At 38.0% G+C, this 15461-nt stretch overlaps 2 protein-coding genes across 2 annotated transcripts in view; one reads left to right on the top strand and one right to left on the bottom strand.

The window, feature by feature from the left end:
- Positions 1-15461, top strand: part of LOC124163312 (atrial natriuretic peptide receptor 1-like) — an 897209-nt gene that overhangs the window by 838480 nt on the left and 43268 nt on the right. The window lies entirely within an intron of this gene.
- LOC124163314 (jerky protein homolog-like) lies at positions 11125-14461 on the bottom strand. The gene is made up of 2 exons (XM_046540131.1): positions 11593-14461; positions 11125-11233 (listed from the first exon to the last, which is right to left on the bottom strand). Exon 1 carries the CDS (start codon positions 13304-13306, stop codon positions 11612-11614), a length of 1695 nt encoding a protein of 564 aa, XP_046396087.1. The 5' UTR covers positions 13307-14461; the 3' UTR covers positions 11125-11233; positions 11593-11611.

Below are 15461 nucleotides of genomic sequence, written 5' to 3'. Positions count from 1 at the left end.
TCCTATTTATTTAATCGTTCCGTCGAGGATCGTATGAAAATTGCCTCGCCCGGCTTTTCACGGGGACTTTGCACCAGCGGAAAATGGTGGCTGCGAAAGCGGTTTATTGCGGTGACACGTTGCAGGGTTAGCTCGGGCATAACGGGAGCGATAATTTTTGCGGCAGAAATCGAGGAATTTGACTGGAGCCACTCTCATAAAATAATGCTATACTATGAAAGATCTCATGTCATGATGAAAAAAAACCTGTTCCATGGAACGAGGCTTAGAATGAAATACCTTGAATTTGATTTGATAGCCGTAGAATCGAAAATTTTAACCAATTTTTATTTATAGCATAGATATTTGGATACAATTCTGGAATAGCAACTATCAAAAAGCATTTCATTCCTGACATATTTTGGTTCCGTCAATAGTATTGTTTTTGCGCTTGGAATTAAACCCGTTTTTCTTGGATATCAGAATAATAAAGTTTCATTGGTTTAAACCTTGTGCTTTTCTCATAAATGGAAGGCGAACTGCATGAATAATAGAAGTTTTATTTGTCTGCAATTCTCGGGTTTCAAAATATCATCTCCAATCCCGTAATTTTGTGAAAAATTTCCATTCCACGATGATTTTAATGCAGTAGTTTTGCAAAGAGAGCTTTTCTTTCTTAATAATATATTCGTCGAAGTTCCAAGCGCACACTTCTCATAAAAAATGTAAATCAAGACCTTAAATAGCTCATGAATTTTCCATTATTTTATTGGAACCGACAAACATTCCGCATTCCCGAGCCAATTTCAAAACTTTTTCCCCAAATTACCTTCTAACATGCCTCATTGCCTCAGGCTTTCCTCATCCCTTGGCCTTTATTCATAGCCTTATGTCTTATACTTTTACTTGTGATTATCGAGATAATTTTATATTTGAGGGTATATGTTTTGCGAAACCAACTGTATAATTTTATATCTACGCCTTTTTATCTTATAAGTAATATTTATTGACCTTCTATCGCTTATTTTTACACCTATAATTATCATTTCTATCCATTTCTGCATCTTTGTTTAAATGACATTTCATACCATCAGTTATGGCCCGCGTAGGCGCTAATTAAGTGTATAAGTTTATTTATTTGTCTTTTTGTAACTGTGCAGCGTTAGATTACTTCATTGATCACTGCTCACATGTATAGTTCGAAATTTTGCCGCCGTGATAAACTTATCACATGCCCTTTTAAAAATCAAACACCTACTCTACCAATTATATTGGAATTTCATCAACTACCTTTGCTCGCAACTCCAAACGTCTTTGACCTCTTTCTAATTGCACGCATTCTTGAGCAGAGATCGGTATTTCAAACCCAGTCATTCCCCACCTACAGATATTCATAATTTTAGTCTTGTTTGATTACCTTGGGTCATATAATGAGCCTATCGAAATTTTTAATATCTTTTGATCTGCTACCATGTGAAATTTATTCTTGATGTAGTAATTACAGAGTACTTGTAGTGTTTTTATGAAGCTTCGTATATTAGGATGATGTATGAATTTTTGCGGGTTTACTTACATGCCTAATTTGCCTATTGAGGTCGTTCAGATGAGAGAGTTAAATGACCTGCGTGACACGGCAGAGAGAATTACTTCCTAATTTAAGCAGAACACAGTTTCAGAACGCTCGTTGACTGCTCAAAATTTATACATTGAATTAATACTGATGAGTTTAATAAATTGACTCATATAACCCTGCTAGTAATCGGCTGTTTGGATAAGGTGATCCTTGTGAAATCAAGGGATACGTAACATAGATGCATAATTGATTTTATTGTTTTGAGAGAGAAAAAAATTGCTTATTGCATGAAATAAATATTTCTATTTGTACTTTTTTCTGAACACAAAATACCTTCAAAATAATATTTTCACGGCTATTTTTTCTAAAATTACGTTATAATCGGCTATCTCTATTTGAGATTCCTATCAAATTTGTGGTTATATTTACCAATTTGACGAATCTTTTTTCCCAATCAGTTCTTGACATAAAGCATAATGATTGCCACTTCTGACAATATGGGAGTTTTTCGTTAAGGGGTTGCAATATTGGTAAAGTTGTTGATATTGTTAATTATTGATGTTATTTAAAGCTAGATAGTTAACACTCAATCAGAAACGTTAATTACCTGATTTAAAATATATTTATTGGAGAAAAGAGCTTTTTACCGCAAAATTAATAAAAAATAATATGACCTTCACAGCACTTGCATGGCAATCTTACCTTTCAGTAGAAGAACTCTCACTCTTGTGTATGCTAAAGCTTTTGTTTTCTTCTTTCATCTAGCTGTTATTTCTGTCATGCCTACATTGATACCTTATTCTGGGAAACACTTAAAAACTACGTACCTGAAACCGTATGGCCGTTTGAAACAGTACCTTTAGTTACACTATCATGAACATTGACCTTAAGGTCCCGTGATCTTATCCGGCCCCTCTAACCTAAATTTGTGGAATTCGCGCGCCTTAGGCTTGTCTGACTCGCTTATTAAAATCAACCTTCGGGTTCAATCACTGGTTAATTAATGACTCAACCGTTATCGGCTCAACTTAGCACAATTTCCTTATGATGATGGAGTTATTAACGACTTCATAATTTTTCAAGCAACGTTATTTTACTCCATCGGAATCGACCCTGTGACATTATCAAGGGTTAATTCAACAAGGGTAAAAGGAGTTGTACCGTTGAAAATTACCCCTCAAGTATCAACTCTAGTGTGATAAAATAAAAATTACGAAGTCCTCATAAATCCCAACATCACTGATTGATTGGTGACAACACAAGTTAATGTCGCACAAATTTGAGTACAAGGGAATGGAACGAATGATAAAAAATGCAATGGTATGAAAGATGCCATTACCTGCTAAAACCTGTTTTATCGAGTGAAATGTAAAATGAAATGCCTTGAATTTGATTCAATGGTATTAGGATCAAAAAGTACCCAAAATTTTATTTTTCGCTTAGAGATTTGGATATATTTCCGTAATAGCAGCTATGAAAAACAGTTCATGCCTGACATATATACTTGTTGTCCTCAATAATATTGTTGACTAATAATAATAATGTGGGCCAATTCATGTCGTACAATTTGAGTGCAAGTGAATAAAACCGATGATAAAAATGAACGGAAACCAGGATGAAGATATCCTTAGAAATTTTATCGTGACCGAGATTGTTCAAGCCAGGAGCAATATCTGTTGGCTCCGGAGAAAACTCTACGATGCGGGGAAGAAACTTGGGCATGGTAATTACGCAACATCCTCTCCGCTCGGAAGATTCGAGGAAGTCTCGAATAAATTACGAGTCTCGGTTTGTCGTCGCTTCCCTCGCCGGAACGCTATAAGCGCGGATGGCATTGTGATTGTGAAAAAAAAAAACAGCCTCGTCGTCCCCTGTCTCGCTGCCGGCGGGAGGGCTGCAAATCAGGAAGGGCCACGCCCTTTTGTGTCCCTAATCCAAAGGTTCCCATTTTTATTGAATTAGTGTAAATGGTTGGGGAACAATTCATCAGATACTGCATATGAAGCACGTTTCTCTATGGGAGCTAGGCTTTGACGTTCATAGGTGCAGGAAGCACTCGAAATGTGATGCCACCGAAGAATGATGAAGACAAATTAATAGATCAAATAAGTAATGAGGAACTGCTATAGAAAAGAGAAGTCTTCTGAACACCCTGAGGAGAAGACGGGACAACTAAGTTTGCCACATTATGAGGCATAATAGCCTGATTGTTTTCACTTGATGTAGGACAGGTGTAAGGAGAGAAGGGCAAGGGACGGCCCCGAATGAGTTAAATAGGACTGGTTATAAAGGATGTGAAAGAGAATAAATACGTCTCTATGAAAAAGCTAGCGGATAGGAGAGCGGAATGGAAAGCTGAGACAAACCTATGTTTTGGCTTTTCTTGATGATGATTGTAATACACAATAAAACGGGATTACTTCAACATTAAGGGTAACTTTGAGAGTTTTTAATTTTATGGAGTACCAAAGCATCAATAATACAATAGACCAATACAAATTATAGCATGAAGGATGTATGCCTCTGTATGAAGTCAATAAAACGAAAGCATTGCCACTAAAATATTTATAGACACTTTACCATAAAAATGCTGAATGGCTCGACCAATCCTGTATTTGAATGCATGGTGTGCGAAAACACAGTATTAAATCTTTGAAATTTTGCTCAAATGTGTACTCAAGATGATTTTTCAGTGTTAATTATAGCGCTTATTAAGGTCCTGTAACAGTAACCAAAGCGTCTCATTATTACACACAGCTATATTTTCAAAAAATGTGACAGTTGAATTTGTCTAAATGATGTCAAAAAAAAGCCCCATTATCGAGATTACTTACACACTCGTTTTAAAATATATTTAAAACTGTGAGTCAAAGGCTTGACTTGTCTAAGCATTCCATTGCTAAAGGACCAAAATTGAGACGAAAACTTAGGTATATTTCTGGGAAATGGAAAAGGGGTAGCATATTAAATACATGAAAATAGATTATATTAGCATTTTGATATTACTCCTCTTTCATGAGTATTCAACAATTTGGAAATAAAAATTTCTAATGGACATATAAAGCATTGAAGCATATGAGCACGATATCATGGGAACCGGTCAGTCAGATTCGTCATTCCCATCACACGATCTCGAGTGCTCTCATTTATATCTTGGTCGCATGTGCAAAAGCCACTATTCCACTTTTTCATATTTAATCTGAGAAAAGATTTTTAATTCAGGCTCTTTCGGTCAAATTAACAAATTTTCAGTGAGTTGAATTTTTTAAAGTTCCATACTCAAAGAAAGCCTTCGCGTTTCCCTCTGATTTCTCTCTGATCCGAGTGCTAATTGGTGCATGATTGTATGAAAAAACAAATATGAGGATATTTTCAGACTCGCTTAGCATTACCACATATGACTTTACTCGGAAGCTTAGGTACATCATTAGATAATCACATATTCAACGTAGGGGATGAAGTTCCTTTCCCTGGGCCAAATCGCACTTTGAGAATATTTGTTTTGGGAGTGTGCGATGGCTTCATCAGGGATTTGGACTCAATCATTCGGCCAATTACCCAACGCTCTGCTCTCTGAATGCTACTACGCAAACCTACTTCGACTGTGGCGAATCAAAGATCCCTAATCATACGTTATGTGTGTTGTATGCACAAATGTAGCTAAAGTGGATTCACAGGGAGGCCATTAAATTTTGATTAAAATGTCCACGTATTTCCAAAATTTTAAAACACTGTGAATTCCAAAATAGAATTTGAAAAGTTGAAAATATTGTTAATTTTGACGTTTCTAGAAGTATATTTTTCAATTTTTTGCTATCAACAATTTGTTCTCTTCGAAGCAAAAAATGGATTATAATCGTCGCCAAATCTAGTTATCAGGTAGCTCATAATGATTTCTTCATGTTCATCACCGTTGAGGGCCCTCAGCTATATTTTAATGAAATTGATTAAGGCATTTTTTTTAGTTGATTGAAAAATAAATTCTGTCGAAAGTTATTTACAAAATAATTAAATGGATCTGTCATCACTATGGGACCAGATAAGAAATAACCATGGTTAAATTTTGATGATTTCTGGAAGCAGTTACCTAAGCGTATAAATTTGTACTCTGGTAGAGAACATAATAAGATTATGGAATCGAAAAATAAGCATGGATGAAAAAATATGCCATCCAAAGTCAGAACATGCACATTTAGATTTTAATTGTAGTTAAAGTGAATGAATGCAGGTAAGCTGAAAGAGTTTTGCAGTTAATTGCGGGGATCATGCGAGTTGTAACTTTTTCAAATTCATGCCTTTATCCTCTAATTTTGACTGAGTAATAAAACTTGTTCTCTTTTCCTTGTTTTAAATGACTGCGTATCGTTACTTGACTGTTCCCATTATGTTAATTAAAATCCCACGGTTTTTGGCGCTGTACACTGATTTATTTCTGCCCTTTAATGATTTTCTCTCAATCATTTCTACAAAAACCTAACCGAAGCTAATTGAATGAGTCACTTCAATTAATTCATCGTAATTTCCCTTCCACTCTCTAATGAATCAGTGAGCAGCGTTTAATGATACCGTGTTGCTCTCATCCCTCCCGTTAAATGGCATTAAGCTCTTTTTTCAAAGAATGATTAAGTGAAATATAGCTATTTATAGAAAATTTTTATGATACATCGTGTGGTATACTCGGCGTTTTCCTTTTTCTTCCGAGTGGTAACCTCAATTGGCAGATAATGCATCGGCATTTCCCTTTAATTTCACCATGAAGAATATTATTTGATAAATGAACGAGTTATTTCTTATTTTTACGTAGGCCGATGTCCTCATTCTTTAGACGATTTCGTCGTGGGGGTTTTTCAATTTGAATCTTTGGCCCACTTATACGCGCTCTAGACCCAAACCAATAAATCTTGTTTCTCGTGGCTCCGAGCTACATGTTCACGGAAGACATTTTGTCGCATCTCCGATGAATTGAGCTCCGTTGCAGCTTTGGGTATTTATTGGCCGGTTATTTATCGATTTTTAATTCGTTATGTATGGGAGAGGTCCCTTTGAAATGAGTGATTCGCAGTGAAACGCAGAGTCTTTTCAGCTCAACAGTGAGATATGTAGTTGACCTAAAAACTAGATGTGCTCAATCTTTTTTTACTTGTTTTGTACTTTTGTAAGTTTTGTACTTTTTCATGAATATTTACGGTGAGTTGGAAGTGTACCCATGCTACTCCGCAGCTTAATTTAAATAAATTAACGAGGTCCGTCACTTTTTGCATGTAAGTGAACTGAAACTCATTTATTCTTTCGAACTCGAGTAGAAACGTAAATGGAAATTGCAATCCTAGTTTCAAGAGAATTGTTTCTGTTATGCTTTGAATAAAACTTTTAAATGTAATTTTCAGTGTATTTCAGTATTTTTTTAATATTTCGGCAACAATTAATAAGTTAAGTTCTTCCTTTATACTTTTATGTGAAGTTTAATCTCAGACCTGTTTTCCAAAAAAATTCAATACATAAATGTTTTTATTTTTCCTGACCTCGTTGCGTGATTCATGGGAAATATCATTTATAAGATTTTTTTCCTATTTGCTGGTGAATTTTAAATGTTTTTAATTACAATTCTCCGCGTTGTCCCGTGAAATGTCTCAATTGATACGCCTCAATATCGCCTAAAATAATTTTTCCTCGTATGCTATTAAAACAGCGTTTTTTCCATTATTATTGATTAAATGGCTAGTTAAAAAACGGAGATTCAAAAAATTATAAAACGTTATGCTTTTTTTTAAATGCCACAATCGTATTTTTTACTTCAGAAATGCCGACATGTCAGTATGAATTACAAATTGACACAATCACTTTTCTGCCATTTCCATGCGCTAGCTAGTGAAATAATGTCAGAGTGAGTTAATTTAGAGCCAATATTTATTAGGTCAAAATGCTTTTTCGCGAATGTCTATTATAAAATAAATTGTTGGTGTAACTTCGCCATCTTCCCAAAGCCTATTCAAGTAAATATATTCTTTTTTTACACTTCAATCATCAAGAATAGATATATTTCATGCATCATGCACGTCTTCATTCACCAGGCCCAATTTGACTTTCTTTTGCCACAGATATAATATTCCTCGTCAACATGCAGGTGCGTAGTAAGTAATTTTTTAACAAAATAACTGATCATTTGTCTTCATGAAAAAATTCTGTCTCGTACAAATTCTTGACAGTTTTGATTTTATCGCCCATTTCACTTCCACTGACAAATCAATTACCTGCTAGGTGAGCATCAATAATTTTTCTTTGCCCCCTCAAACTTCAAACAAGAAGAGTAATACTGATCGTTCTTGCACGCAGTACTAAAAACATGCTACGTTTAACCTTTCGATACAGTGCGCAACGTTATCTCGTCCGTTACAGCTGCAGCTGCATCTTCTCGCACATTGAAAATCCTCTTATTCATATTTGCACCTTCATATCGGCTTCCCTGTTTTCTTTGGAACTCAATGGAAATTGAGCGAATCACCTGTTACAAACGTGTCTGTATTTGCGCTATTGATACGAATGCCTCTCTCCCTCTCAATGCAGTATTCATACAATATTGGTCAAATGAGTGTACCGATATCTTCACGAATGGAATCCTCCATACCCAGCGTGAATTCTTTTTTTTTAATCCCGAATCGCCCAAAAAGGGAAATACAAAATCTATCGCGAATGAAATGGGCTCCTTCCATTCCGTCGTGCGAAAAGCGAACGTGTTTATTATTTTTTTCTTATCCGTCGGATGGGGGCTTAGAGCTGTGGGCTTTTCCCCTCCTCCTCCTCCTCCTCCCGGAGACCAATCCATAATAAATAAACGCGGCTTCGAAGAGCATATAGAGGCCCGGGGGTTCCGCCGGCGTATTGGATTGAATATTTCAGAGAGCCGTGCTTTCCGAAGCGGCAAGGATTCTGGGGGGTGGGAACACAGGGGACCCCGGAAAGCCGTGACCCGTGACTGGCTCGCGGGATGCTGCACACAATGGAACCCTGGCGGAACCCTGAGGGGAAGGGATACGGAGGAATATGGGGATTTTGTGAAAGGGTGCAGTATGGGGTAGGAGGAGGCCAGGGTCCTAGCGGAGGTAGGCATGTGAGAATGTGCCTCGACTAGGCTTGGTGTGGATGGCAATTGGTTTATTCATGAGCTATTCATTGCATTGAGCGCTCATTTATTCATACGCAGGGGGGGGGACTGGAGGGGTAGAGCCGTGGCTCTGGGAGCCAAGGTCCCCTCTGTTCCATCCAAAATTACCTCCCCCACCACAGGCGTACAGGTAAGGCATCATTTATTGTTCTCTTTGATTTCCTTAATAGGCGGTTAGCCAGCCGATCCTATGTTCCCCATTCAAATGATTCACGTTCCTTTGTGGTACGTGACGTAAGTTTCTCCATTGAGGGCCAAAATGCTGTTTTAGGCCAGACTCGCAGATTAGGTACTCCAGAGCCACAATATTTAAGCGGCATGTTCTCATTGGTTTGAAGTTTTTTTGGGGGAAACACCGATAACAGTTGCTCATGGCGTCAGACGTTTAGATTCTCGATTTTAAAATCGAAATATCGACTACCATTTGTTTCAGTAACCACGGGTGGAGTTTTGGGGGGTCGGGGAGAGCCTGTACCGCCCTAATTAAATGATAATTTGCCCGAAAAAAGCTCAATACCTGCACATTCAAGTGTAATGAGAAAATAGATATCAAATTTTTAAATTATATGATACATTTTCTTGGGGAGATTCATCAAATCGCCGTGAAAGTCTTCGAGTATACAACTAGCTAGTTGGAAGCTTCAGGGGCCAAAGGGGTAGAGCGTTACTAACCAAAGGGTACGGAGTTCAAATCCCGGATGAAGCCCTAAAAATTCTATGATTAAAATCCTCACCTATGGATCAGTCTAGGGTAATATTTACGCTATATTAAGCCAAAAATTGTACAGTACAAAGAAATGACCGAGTGAAATGATCTTTATTTAAGATACCCTTCGACTGACTGGCAATTTTTATCTATATTCCTCCCTCTAAATCAGTCTGACCCCAAGGTTGGTTGGGATAAATGAGGTCAAATTATCGTTTGTTAATAGTTATTTTCCTCTTCAAAATGAATATTACCGTCTACTACAGATTAAGAATTAACGTTAGGATGTGACCATGTCCTTCTTAATCATTTCTTTCCTTCATGGCGTCTTTTGGTGAAAAAAAAACAAATCCTAATGAGAACGCATCTCTCCCTCTCGACTCGGCGTATGTTGTCATCTTTGGTAGCGTATTTGTCGTTCAGAGCTTAAGTAATCATGTTGGCATTTTGCTGAATATATATAGAGGACACTTTCGAGGTCGTCTTTATCTCAAATTTTTTTTATATTGCACTCGAGAAAATCCCATTTTTTTTTCAAATTTCATATACTCGCAAGTCTTTTAAGGGGTCTACTGAATCGAAACAAATGTTTTGGTGAAAAATTCAATATGATCACTTGAGATCTGAACGAGTAAATACGTATGGAAACAATGCAGGCCGAGTGGGATAAAATCCTTTTTGGGGTGAAATGGACTCCAATTTCCATATGAACCTAGGATTCTTCGATCAGCAGTCCAGCGCTTAACCTGTTCCTTTTTTCTTTTCTAAACGCATCAAATTCCACAGAGGAACAAGAAGTTATGGTGGTTTCATCGGAATAAAACACTCAGAGTAAAATAATAAAAATCCTGCCGCGATCTAGGTTGCGCTCTTCTCCAAATGGATATCTGGTTCCCCTGTAGTACTTCCCCACATCATAAATAAATGATGCCAATGCGCGTAGGCCACTGCTTCTGATCGAATTCTATCGATACCCTCTAGAGAAATTAGAAAGCCTCACTTTGCCCCATGACCTATCCGTGTAATATCATAGCAGCTTTCTGTGCTCGCAAGCAAAGCCTCTTAGTTTTCCTCTTCCCCCTTCTGAATATGCCGTGGTGCGTGGTCTATTTATTCTTTCGTTGCCAGATGCCTTCATTTCATTCTTGGCCTGCCTAAATGGCCTCCAGCCCCCGAAGACAAAATTCTATTTATATTTGGAAGTCTAAAGCGCTAATCACTTTTAATAAGCATGTAACCTGCTAGCTTGTAAAGAAACGCATTTCCATATTCTTCCTCCAAAAAAATGTGTTCCTGTGTTATTTCTTCCATTGCTTTTCGATAAGTCCTAGCTATATCATCCAGCTTCATTATTAGCTTTTCTCTATGCCGTCCCCAATCCAATCACCTCTCTTTCACATTTCGTATTAATAGATTAGTCTTGAAGTCTGAAACGTCACTTATTTTCAAGTGCTTTTCAAGACTACAGTAGAAGATCGATAATCCGGAATGCGTGGGACCAGACCCTTTCCGGATTAAAGATATTTCCGGTAAATAGATCTGTTCCCTGGATGCAGGCAACACTGCAATACGGAAAATATTTTTTTCCGGAACGTGCATTGGCATCAACAGAAATGATGTATTGCTGAGTAAGGGATCAAGAAAAACTCAATAAAATTCATGATGAAAGGCGTGAGAATCTTGGATATTTATTGAATATATATTATGGTGAGAATCTTGGATATCTATTTGCCATCTGTGATTAAAAAAAGGTTCAAAACATTTGAAAATATTCTTCGTCCGTAAATCGCAGAGGTACTCTTGATAAGGCCAACTGTAAATGAAATAAATATGGCAAATAATATTTTTACAATCCGACTGGAATATCAACATTTTGCCTCTCCGTATTTTTCAACATGCAGCTATCGCAAATTCCATGTCGTTTTCACGACTACTAGCATACATTTATCGGTAATTATCAAATCCTCCGATCGGAGGTAATCACACTTCGAGTACGTTACCGTAAATAACAATCGAATTTGAATGTTAATTCTTCAATTTAATATTAATAGTCGCAGCTAATCTTTTAAGGGCGGAAAACGCGAGTATTTTGGAAAATCTACTTGGCATTAACTTCATAAACAACGCGTTCCCTAGCGGCATGAATCCCGAAAAATTGAAAAAATTGCTTACCATTACGTCCATTGGATATTTATTTGCCATGGGTGGAGTGGCACGCAGTATCTGTGGCAGCAACATCCGCGCACTTGGTTGTTGGTGCGTTCTTCATGAGGTCGGTAAGTTTGACCTGTTTCCAGCGGCTGCGTCTCTCTTGTATTAAATTGTTTTTCAACCTATGCATGTGTAATACCTCCATATCGTTGGAAGAAGAGGGCCTCTGCTCCAAGTACTTTATGAGTTTTTCTGCATAAGTGATTGCGTCCGACGTAGTAATTTTCTCCTCATCAGAGCTGCAGTCACTGTCGGTCACGTCTTCATCAACTGTCGAACCCGTGACTGCATCCATTATCTCTCCATCGGTCAAGCTTTGGTACACTGGGGCATTATTGTCGCAGGCATTCCATTCTTTTAGATCTTCATCACTTATGTCGGCATCCAGCTCTTTCACAAAATTTATAAAATGAGAAACGGGATCATTCGACGGACCCTGGAAGCCATCAAATTCTGGTATGTCGTCAGTTTCCTCACAGCGGTTTTGAAAATCCGGCAGCAAATTACTCCAACATCTTTTCAAAACCTGGGGAGTAACCTTATCCCACGCTTCGGCAATACACCATACTGCATTTTTAAGGGTAAATTCCTTCTTAAATTCTTCATAGGAGAAAGCAGTGTCACGGTTGATGATATTTTTCATAACTTCACTTCGATAGTGACACTTAAGGCTATTTATTATCCCCTGATCAAGTGGCTGGATTAGAGCAGTACAGTTCGGCGGCAAAAAAGACACTATAACATTCTCCTCGACGAGAGTTTCTGCTGGAGGATGAGCAGGGCAGTTGTCCAACAACAATAAAATTTTTGCATTTTCAGGCAGTCCAAGAGCCTTGAAATTTTTTCGGACCTCTTTGACAAAGTTAGTATGAAACCATTCCTTAAATAATTCTTGCGTAATCCAAGCTCGCTTATTGGCTCTGTAAATCACAGGAAACTGGTGTATACCCTTAAATACGCGTGGTTTTGCACTTTTACCGATGACCATGAGCTTGCATTTATGGCTCCCGGCAGCATTGGAACAGGCTGCGATGGTGACCCTTTCCATTGATTCTTTCGCTCCGCTCGCAGTCTTTTCATCGCGGCAAACGAACGTATTACGGGGAAGACAGCGCCAGAACAATCCAGTCTCGTCCATGTTGTAAATCTGATCCGGTGAAAGATTATGTTCATCCACCAACTTTGCCAGCTCATTGACGTAATCTTCCGCAGCATCGTGATCTGCTGACAGTTTTTCTCCGGTAACCTTCAGATATCGAATGCCATGGCGCTGTTTAAATTTTTGTAGCCACCCTGTCGTATATTCGCACGGTGACGTGATTTGTAATTCCTTGTGGAAATATTTAGCTTTTTCCATTATTATTCCTCCGGAAATTGGAACTCCTTCACTTCGTCGCTGCCGGAACCATTCGTATACCACCTTATCCACTTCATTGTTACTCGGCCCCCGTATATTTCTTCTTTTGGAAATTCCGGCCAACGAGTCAGACTCCGAAACGAACTGCAAAAGTTTTTCTCTCTGTCCCTTAATGTCATAAATGGTCGATTGCCCGACACCATACTCCTCACGAAGCTTTAACACACTAACACCTCGATCCAATTTTTTCAATAACTCCACTTTTTGTTGAAGGGAGAGAGTTTTCCTCTTTCTCTTGGATCCGATCGCTGCTTCCATGACCAATAGAGATGAAAATCAATCTATTGCAGGGTTATTCACTTAACGACACAAACTGCACAACGCTATCTGATGGCAAACGCCTTGTTACTGAAGCTGAAAAGAACTGACAACGAGACCCACGGAGTTACATTATGTTGCGAGAACTATTTCACGTGACCGACAAGGCGTGTCATTGGGACATTGTGAGTCATTTTTGACCTGCGGCGAATACAATGTCTTTGGGAGAAGGGTGGAGTGGTGCAGTCGACGTTTTCGACCAGTCCGCATGACTCATAGGGAGAGTCTTAGGGCCTCGCGGCGGGGGTCGCCCGCCCAACGACCAACTCGAGAATGCAATGCATGGTGGCCTTTCATTTTTCTCTTGGATTTAATTATCGCAATCTCAGGTTCAACCGCGGGTCATTAGGAAGGGTTAAATATGTTTTGAGAACATCTACTTGTGAAAAGGGATTGCCATATCCAATATTAAAACTACTAAAGGGCTCCCGCGATTGAAGCAACTGGTAATTTCGCTCGTAGATTTTCAAAAAAGGCAAATTTCTGATCGGAAAATAGTGCTTTCACCAGGGAATATGCCAGCTGAAAAAATGTGTTTTAAGCAATACGTTGATTCTCACTGCTGCAAAATGAGCGCATGCAGATTAAAGACGTCGATAGAATTCCTCTTCCTGACGGTCGGAGCTCATTGAGTGAAAAAGAAGGCAATCGTAAGAAAATAAGCAGTTATCATTCATGTTCCTTACAGTTTTATTTTAACTGCAAATCTCCTCGGATTAATTTGAAGTAATTTTGGGCGTGCGGCGCGCACAATGTAAACTTCAATCCACTTTCATCCCTCTACTGAAGTCCGGAAAGTTCGAGGAATATACATGGTACGTTGATTCCGTGAAATCTTTTGCGCGAAATCACTACATCTAGGGATCCCGGATCACGAAATGAAATATTTTACAGAAAATAACGGCAAATTAGTTGACTATATCTCTTGGGATTAGCGAGAAGACAGCCAGGCTCTGAGACGGCGATTTAACCACTTAGATAGCCATATTTTCGGCGATGCAACTTAAAAAATAGAAATTTTGAAAAACTCCGGGAAAACCTTCCGTTGTTTAGATCATTCCGTTAAATAGATTTCCGGATTATCGATCTTCTACTGTATTTTACTTTTATCCATGAGATAGGGTCGTCTATTGCTTAAAAACTATTAATGGCAAAATGACTCTTTCAATTAATTCAAGCTCAAACTTCTATCTCTAACTATAATCTTAACCGTGGTTGCACTTTCTTGTTTTTTGCAGTTACGTATTGCATTGACCAATTACATCAAAAAACTGTTTTTTTACGAATGTCAGCGAGAATCATTGCTCCCATTTTCCACCTTGATCGAATTATATCTTATGAAAATACGGTCTTTTCGAATTCTTTGCTACACATTTAATGCCCGGTAATGATCGGGATTTTTTCTTGTCCTTACATGAATTCTCATTGCAGATTCTGGCTAATAGAAGTTTTTGTTCAAATTATACTCGCGGCAATTAGCTAATCAGTCAAAGGTTGCCAACTTCGTGAATTTACAATGTTGAGAATACCGCTCTTCCTCACTATTGTTACAGTCGTAAGATTTCTTTACAGCAGCTCGCTCTCTTTACTAATTGCTAGCTTCTAAATTGCGTCTTTCTCCCCTTGCTTCTTCGCACATCTCTCAATCACCTCCGTCTCACCCTCTGCGCCTCCGTATTCCTGCCTACCGTTTAATATTCTTTTGCACATATCTATTGAGGCAACTAATTTTTCAAAATTGCCGTTATTTACGCCTTCATAATTTTGATAAAACATATTAAAAACTTATTTCAAACAATATAGTAAGTAAAACTCAGATTTCCCCGCACATATAAAACGATTTTACTCTACTGATTGTCTTAGTAACTACATATTACTTCTGAACTCCTTTGACAGACGGCTTTTATGGATTGTTTTCAAGGATTATTGAGTAAGAATGGTATATTTTAATATTATTTATAAAGTTTTGCGTAAAACTATTTGGCTGCTAGATTTTTGAGTACTTCGGGTATCGAATTCTTGTGTTCGAAATGTAATAATGTAGATAGAATGTCAATTGTATTGTTTTTTAGTCATGTTTCCCGTACAGATTCAC

Source organism: Ischnura elegans, chromosome 8, assembly GCF_921293095.1.
Source record: "Ischnura elegans chromosome 8, ioIscEleg1.1, whole genome shotgun sequence".
In the NCBI taxonomy this organism is placed as follows: Eukaryota; Metazoa; Arthropoda; class Insecta; order Odonata; family Coenagrionidae; genus Ischnura; species Ischnura elegans.
The sequence above is the reverse complement of the archived record's forward strand: the minus strand, read 5'-3'. Positions and strand labels throughout refer to the sequence as shown.

What these genes read in the sequence shown, in the direction of transcription:
- LOC124163314 (XM_046540131.1), bottom strand. Translation starts at nt 13,306, where the DNA reads ATGGAAGCAGCGATCGGATCCAAGAGAAAGAGGAAAACTCTCTCCCTT.